Source organism: Prunus dulcis, chromosome 2 (genome assembly GCF_902201215.1).
Source record: "Prunus dulcis chromosome 2, ALMONDv2, whole genome shotgun sequence".
NCBI classification, from domain to species: domain Eukaryota; kingdom Viridiplantae; phylum Streptophyta; class Magnoliopsida; order Rosales; family Rosaceae; genus Prunus; species Prunus dulcis.
The window spans coordinates 22,381,751-22,390,177 of record NC_047651.1 but is presented as its reverse complement, the minus strand read 5'-3'; the positions used below and the strand labels follow the sequence as shown (position 1 = coordinate 22,390,177).

Genomic DNA, 8,427 nt, shown 5'->3' with positions numbered 1-8,427 from the left:
TATGTTTAAGCCATTAACATTGTTTTAAACTACCATAATAAAATGGCATAAATACACATAAACCCCTACTTTTCCATGGAATCTTTTTTTTATTTTTTATTTTATAAATCATTTCTCCAATTAATTCATAAACAATTCTCTGCATATGGTGTGCATCACAAGAAACCAATAGGAAAAATTATGTGCGGGCAAGTATTTGGTAAACGGTAAATGTCTCCTTGTTAAGATGGCATGCTATGCTAAGATCTATGATGTTCTATTTGCTTTGGAAGTAAAATTGTTATGAAATGTAAGAACTAAGCAAAAACCAACGGTGCATTCCCCTGTTATTTGTCAAAGCAGCCCTCTCAAGCAACGAAAACAGCTCCATCATAAGTTTTGCCTAATTAACATAATTATGCAGTGGTGTTGGTTTAAAAATTAAATAAACACAAATACACTAAAAAGAGAAGGAGTTAATTAACATGTGAAGCAATGTTTTGCATTTTCTTTATTTTTCTTTCCAATATGAATTATACAATTCAGGTGGCGTTTCAGCCTTAGCAAATTGTGAGACTTGGCAGAACAATAGCATTCACCTCAGTCAGATTTGGTTGAAAAATGAACCAAAAAATAATAATAAAAAAAGGTTGAACGCTAAAATTCAAGCTATAAGAAATTAAAAGAAGAAACTGAGGAGAAATTACATGAACTGGTCCCAAAATTAAAACAAAAAATTATAAGACAAGTATGAATTTTTCCTATGTGTCAAGAGCGGGAAATGATACGTGTGCAGAGAAACTCGTTCCACGTGTCGGGCAACCCAGGAAGGCACCAATGGATGCAATCTGCATAAGTTTCTGGGTCTGCTTGCTGCTCTGGTGTTAACATTTTGCCTTGTCTGATTGTATGGACTGAGGTATGTGCATCTTTGCGAAACTCAGAGAGGGTTGTGATGTTAAGAAAGTAAACAGGCACTTTCATTGATCGAGTTATGTTGCTTGCAATCACAAACAGCCTGCGATCTGTGCCCACCTCCAATGGAGTTGTTGCGTTCAAAACTGGTGTCGTCTCTTTTGCACATTTTATGCCATCTGGGTTGTCCCAATCCAAACTCCTGTTACATTTCATTTCATGCACAATATTAGTTAATTATGTCAATAACGTTCAATGTGCGCGACTGACGCTAGCACAACAACTAAACATTCGACTGACACTGACACAATAACTTATGTAACACGCATGTAATGTTCATTATGTCAATAATATGTGAAAAACGCTAGTGTGAGCTTGCTCCGACTGACTCTAGCACAACTACTCATATAACATATATTTTTATACAATAATTGTTATTGGGAAATATTTAGTGGTTAACCAACCAAAACCAAAACCATAAATTAGGGTATAATCAAAGGTTTTGGGGATTCATACACCCACTATCAACCACCAAAGCTCATGCTCACCTAATGGGGTTATTATTATATTCTTGTTTCCCTTTCACATAACCTCTGGACAATTAGGAAAAGTATTGTTAGCTGAGCTAAATGCACTTTCTCAACGAATACTTGGCCCAGGACTAAGAATTGCCTCATAAATTCACAATGAATTGATTGAAAGAAGAGTTGGGTAAATTGCAATTTACAATCGGGTAAAGTTACATTAAAAAGTTGGCACTATAGCTCTAATCTTTGTTTAAATCTAAAACCATTACAAATTAGTTAATTAGGGCCCTAATCAAGAATCACCAAACTAAGATTCTTGAGTGCCCATGTGGTGTGTGAACACACTTACTGTTGTTTCTTGGTATTATCTTACCAGTGAGACAAATGGCTCTCTTGTAAATGCAGAGAATATTAAGTCGTAAAATTATTATCGATGCTTTTGTTTTTACGTTTTCTTTTTTTAATAAAAATGCAAATATTTTGGCAAAGCTGTTTCCACATTTTGAAGCATAAGAAAATAATATAGTAAAGGAGTGTGGAAATTACTTGATGTGGAGAGGAGACATGCTGGTGAAGAAGACAGTGGTCCGATTAGGGTCAATGTTCTTGTCCACCCATTTAGCCCATGTCCTCATAACCTTCCGATACGCTACAGGCCGTTCGATCTCATCAAACTCCGTGGCTCCTTGATCGAACGATCCTCGTCTTTTGTCATTAAAAACAACAAATAAAATTAGCATTATTAATTTTGGGGCAGAATTTATTTATATTTTTTGAGGTGATTAAATGAGCTACTTACAGAACTTTCATTTTGAAAGTGTTCATCCACCAAATGTATGTGTTGAAGATGAGGAAATCCACACCCTTCCAGTTTTCTCCATGCTTCTTGATTGATTTGGGCATGATTATACGATTCAATATGCTGTGCATTAAGGGATCATCTGAATTTGACTCCACCAAAAATGGAGCCCAGTAGAACTCCACTGTAGCATTATAGTCCTATAACCACATAAACAAATAAACTTATTATTAATAAAAACAAGAAAAAAACAGCAAAACATCATAAGCCAGTTTCAGAAATATGTGTCTGCTGCTCATAACTGCGCCAATTCTTAACCACTAGTGCTGTTGGCTTGCTGGAATGCCAGACAGACTTACATGCATGAAAAAAAAACCCTCTACAACAAAAATAATTGTTCTTTTTCTACAAAGCTAAGGTGGGCCATGTGTAAATAACTTTCTGCTTGAGTAAATTATCAGGGAACAGGAAGAAAAAACAAGGGTAAAGAAGAAGATGATTTTATGCACCTCAATTCTGAAAACAGAGAGAGAGCCATTCTTTGTCAAGTTCTTTCTGCCTGAAGGAATGATTGACTGAGCAAAACATATCATGGATTCCCACTGGTTTCTGTTCAGTGAGTCTCCAACAAACATTAGCCTCTTGTTTCTCAATTTCTCCAGCAACAGCCTTGCATTGAACCTTAAGCACACAATAATCAACATCATTAAACCCAGACACTAAAATTAAAATCAAAATTAATAGGAAAAGATGGAGCCAGAGAATCAAAGGCCTATATGCTTACTTTGGGAGATTACAATCTCTGGGTTGCCATCTCCAATGTTGGTACAGAGAGTCCTTTCTTCCATTTCTCATGCAAGTCACTTGCGCTGTGAGAAACTCGCATTCATCTTCTTTGTACAGTGGGTGGGTGACAGGATCGAAAACCCAGTCTCCATTAAACAAATCACAGTCTTCTGGAGGCAATTCAATCTCTTCCTCTTCTTCCTCTTCCTCTGGTTGTTGAGAACCCAACAATTCAATCTTCTGTTCATCATCTTTTTCCGTGATGGATTTCAGATCAACCGGTTCTTGGGTTTCCTCGGAGCTATTCTCCAACTGGGTTTCTTCCAATTGAGCTCTTGAACTCAGTGAAACCCTGTGTTGGATTTCGCTCGGTTTGGTTTCTTGAACAGAGTCACTCTGTTTGGTCTCTTGAACAGGGGTGTTCTCTTTTGTTTCTTGACCAGGGTTGCTCTGTTTTGATTCTTGAACAGGGTTGCTCTGTTTTGACTCATCTTCTTGGAGCTCCTGAGCCTTAGGCGTTGAGAATGGAAATTCGGCAATGGACTTCACATCCTCGTTGTACATGAAGATCCCAAAGAGGAATATTGAGAAGACCACCACGAATATGGGGAGGTTGTTGTTCTTGCGTGTCTTCATTGACACAGATTCAAGGGGAAATGCCGTTTTTCTGCGAGGTAGCTGCATGAGAGAGAGAGAGAGAGAGAGAGAGAGAGAGAGAGAGAGAGAGAGAGAGAGAGAGTGGAGTAAGAAGAGGTGGTGAGAGATGGAGTGGGAGAGGGAGAAAGAAGGAAATATAAGAAAGAAATGAACAACATGAAGTTAAGTTTAAGAGAGTTTTCGGATTTAGTATTATTAGGTTAAGTTTGTTTAATTGGGTGTTTGGTGAAATGGGGTTATCTTGAAGAAATGACTTTGGCTTTTGGTGGAGGGAGAATTGTCTTTCTCAGTTGCTTGCTTGCTTATTTCTATTATAAGCCATGGCTAACTAATTCCTTCAACTTGGCCCAGAGAGAGAGAGAGAGAGAGAGAGACAGACAGAAGTAATTTCAAAGCTTTGCCAAGTCGGTCTCAGTCTCAGTTAGATGAGAATGATCTGCAGGTCGTGGTGATGATATGGAATTAAGCACTCAACTCAAAGGCAGGCAGTCTGTTTTTGTCTCTGGATTTTGATGGGGAAGCTTCAACAGTCACATACAGTTCTTAAAAAGTTCAAATTAAGTCAAAAAGGCTAATAATAAATAGTTTGGTCAACACTGTAGGAGGATGGATAGTTTCAATCAGATGCCCATGGACATAGATTTATATATGAGCATTGTCCATTTTCATCCTTCACCTTTCACTAATTCATGTCCACAACACTATGATTTTTGTGTTGAAAGAGTGCTTGAAATTCTTCTAGGAGTGATGAACTTTGGCCATAATGTGCTCTGCCTTTTTGGATTGAGCCTGTGCTGGCTATTATTAAATCCATTCATGCATGTAACTCCTGTATAAGGATTGTTTGTTTTGGAAAATAGTCAATATTAGTTTCGTAATAATTGTAATATATAACCACTTTCTCTCAATAATAATATATAACTCTCAACCTATTGTGCCATGGATAAGGAAGTAGTGGGTATAGGAAATAATAATTACTCTCAACCTAACTCATAAATTATAACATTTGCTAATGAACAAACTAAATTCACAGAAGGGTTTTTTTTTTTATAGACATTAAAAAAAAATTGTCTGAAGTCTAAAACTGTAAAATTCATTATGATTAGTTTGCCCAAAGTCATCTAATCATGCATTAGTTTTTTAAAAAGGTCACCTAATCATACCCTTTTTATTTATGTCCATGTAAATTAAAGTTATTTCTTTTATTTTTAATAGAATCCATAGTTTAAACTACAAATGGATAAAGTTTCTCACACACAACACACACAACTAAGGTATTATAGGGATTCGAACCCTCGACAACTGGTATGCAAATAAAAGTCTTTTCCACTAACTAGATCATGTTGGTAAATTGAAGTTATTTCTTATGATATGAAAATAGGGTTCTAAAATTCAGTCTTGAATGGTCTAGGCATAGCATGCATGTGAGCTTTCTTTGTCCCCAACAACAACAAAGCTTGAACTGGTCAAGCGTATAGTTGATGCATCATTGAAGGCTCTTGATCATAATGATTTGTTTTACAGCAACAAATCCTAATAATTATGAATAACTTTATGTTTGAGAAAAGTAAAGTCTAAGGAACACTTTTTTTTTATTACTTTTATTTTTTATGTTTTCGTGTAGTGAGTATACCAACATTCTCTGGTTTGTGCTGTGTACTTCATCTGCGTGTTAGTTTGATGGGTGGAGAGTTTGCTTATTTTCCAAGTCAAGCCAACTGCTTCAGCAAAACCACTTCAACGCAGACATTTTACAGCTCATGTCAATCCATGAAAAAAAAAAAAAAAACCAAATACGTCATTAAAAAAAAGAAAAGAATGAGTTCTGCTCTTGCATGGAAATAAAAAATGGTATGACGGCGATAGTTTTCTAACACCTGAAATATGAGGGGGACAAAGGAAACATCAAATTAAGAGTGAGAAGGTTTGTGGGGGCGAAATAATTATAGCCTCTAACATAGTTTGGATGAAGCCTAAATACAATGTATATATAATTAGAAAAATAAAATTTAAGGTTTTATTCTATTGACTTAAGAAAATACTATTGGCTTTTGGGGGGAATTTAAACATACTTTGTATATTAAGAGGCAAAATATTTAGATATGGGCTTAGTTAAATTGGTTAGAACAGATATACTCTCAACTCTACAACCGAGTTCAAATTCTCTTTCCCGTAATTTAGATTAGATTAAAAATATAAAGGCAAAACTTGCAATTTATATATATTTGAAGAGGAGAACTAGAGAAGATTTGGATTATTAATCGATTTTAGGTATGGAAAAAAATTGTTCTACTTGACTTCAAAATTTGTTAGAGGTTGAGTACATTTTAATGGGGTAGAAAATACAATAACATTTGGGTAGGGTTTAAATATGATTGTTATGACAGGTTATTAGTTATTTTTCTTATTTTACTTTGTTGTTTCTCCGGTGAAAGAGAAAAAAGAAATTTCCGCTGTCGGGCTTCGAACCCGGATAAACCTTATCTTTGGGAGATGTGCTACAGCGGATTCTTGTGATTGAGGAAAACAAACAATATATAAGAAAGATAAGTAGTTTTTCTTGCAAACTCTGGAACCTTCATCCCTACGGGCCTTCAGCTTGGGCTTAAACCCATCAGTATATTAATAAGCCCAATATTTTATTCAATGACTTATTATTACATGGATTCTCATAAATTCCACGTGGCAGAATCCGAGAAAAAGTTGAATGGACTGACTGGGATAGTAGGTTTAACTTGTCAGTTGTTGTGAGACATTACAAGACAGTGTTAACATTTGAACTAGTATATGAGCTTTGGACTTGCGGAAGATTTAAGATACGTTCCAAGCCTCCATCAGGAACTTCGCATTTCTCATGAAGATCAGCTTTCTTTGTGAACGAGCAAAAGGCCAAGACAATATCAAAGTTAAATAGTTTTCGATAAGCTAATTGATGTGAATTGTTTGTTGTTTTGTTTGTGCAGTGGTCATGGAAGTTTCTCTAATAACCCAAAGTTAAATAGCGTGGTGGGTCATTTACTTCATTCTTCAATTCAATCCTTGTCCCATACCATGGATGGTTGGTTAGTATTTCTGAAAATCCTGTTCACTCCTGTTTTTGAGACAATATACAATTTTAAACATATTGGTCACCTTTTAGAAAATATAAGTTTTCTCTTTTCAGTCATTCAGTCATTGAATTAGTCATATCCATCATCTGATTTTGCAGTTATCTGAGAAAGTTTACAAGACTTTGGATAAGGCTACTCAGATATTGAGGTTCACCTTGCCATTCCCTATGCTTGCTTACCCTTTCTATCTGGTGAGCCTTCTGTCTTGCTTCTTAGATATTTATATAATTTAATGAGCTTGGGGATTTATTTTTTGGACAGCAATGGCTGCGCTGCTAGTCGGTCTGTCTTTCGTAATGGGTCCTGTCCAAATGCTTAAGCTCTATGGCGTTCCATACTGGGTATGTTCTATTTCTTTATGCTTGATGTGCTTCTACATCATTGGCAGAAAACCAAAATCTATACCAATAGGACTTCATTCTCACATTTATTTCTTTGGATTTGCGTTCAAATGCAGTTGTTCGTCATGTGGTTGGACTTGGTCACTTACTTGCATCACCATGGCCATGAGGACAAACTCCCATGGTATCGTGGAAAGGTAAAGTGTTCAACTTGTCACCTATACGATACAAGAAATGTCAATGCTTTAGCACTTATTGAACTGTATAAGGCTAATGTTTGGTTCTGCATTTATCAAACAGGAATGGAGTTATCTAAGAGGAGGATTGACAACCCTCGATCGAGACTACGGATTGATCAACAACATCCATCATGACATTGGAACCCATGTCATACATCACCTGTTCCCTCAAATTCCACACTATAACTTAGTAGAAGCAGTGAGTACCACTTATGCCTAAACACCATTTAGCTGGAAAATATCAATTCAATTCTGTGCACCATTTTGATTTGGTTCTTGTTCATATTAATCGTTTCAGACGGAGGCAGCTAAGCCTGTGCTTGGGAAGTACTACAGAGAGCCAAAGAAATCTGGGCCTCTCCCACTTCACTTATTGGGAGTTCTTATAAGAAGCATGAAACGTGATCATTACGTCAGTGATACTGGGGATGTTGTATATTATCAAACTGATAAGAAACTTGCTGGGTCTGTGACATCAGAATGAAGTTGCCAAGTTGTTGTGAAGTTGAAGTTTTCAGGCACAACAATTGAAGCGTACCAAAGCTTTTTAAATTATTTGTGACCAGTTGTTTTTAACTACCAACAATTTTCCAGCTTTGTATTAATACTGTCTGGGCAGCCATTCTTTCCTCACCCTGTATTAGGATAAGAGGTACCTCGCATGCATAATTGCAGGCTGTTAAATTAAAATGTTTTTAAATTAAATTGAGGATTTTGTACGGTTACGATTATCTTCTCAATCGATACATTTACTTCACAAGAGAAAGACGGATATATATATATATATATATTCTAACTAAGTTATTGATATATATATATTTTTTATACAAGGGTATTCGGAGCTTGTTTATTTTATTTTAATCCATTTTGCTTTAATTTATCTTATTTTATTTAAGTTGTTTGCCTTTATCCTTTTATTATTGGATATGGTATTAAATAGCTTAAATTTTTCTAGCATATTTTGCCCCACGAGTCTTTGAGATGTCTGAACCGTTCCCCACGAGTCTTTGAGATGTCTGAACCGTGAGAGCGAGTATTGTGAATCAGGTTGACCAGATGTTTCCTGAATCCAGC

At 36.0% G+C, this 8,427-nt stretch overlaps 1 protein-coding gene and 1 pseudogene across 1 annotated transcript; one reads left to right on the top strand and one right to left on the bottom strand.

Annotated features, from left to right (window-relative positions):
* Positions 1-459: 459 nt before the first annotated feature.
* LOC117618938 (protein ESKIMO 1-like) lies at positions 460-3,690 on the bottom strand. The gene is made up of 5 exons (XM_034348717.1): positions 3,005-3,690; positions 2,730-2,901; positions 2,221-2,420; positions 1,968-2,126; positions 460-1,096 (listed from the first exon to the last, which is right to left on the bottom strand). Exons 1-5 carry the CDS (start codon positions 3,688-3,690, stop codon positions 748-750), a joined length of 1,566 nt encoding a protein of 521 aa, XP_034204608.1. The 3' UTR covers positions 460-747.
* A 2,760-nt stretch (positions 3,691-6,450) lies between these two features.
* On the top strand, positions 6,451-7,880 carry LOC117618389 (annotated as a pseudogene).
* The last annotated feature ends 547 nt before the right edge of the window (positions 7,881-8,427 follow it).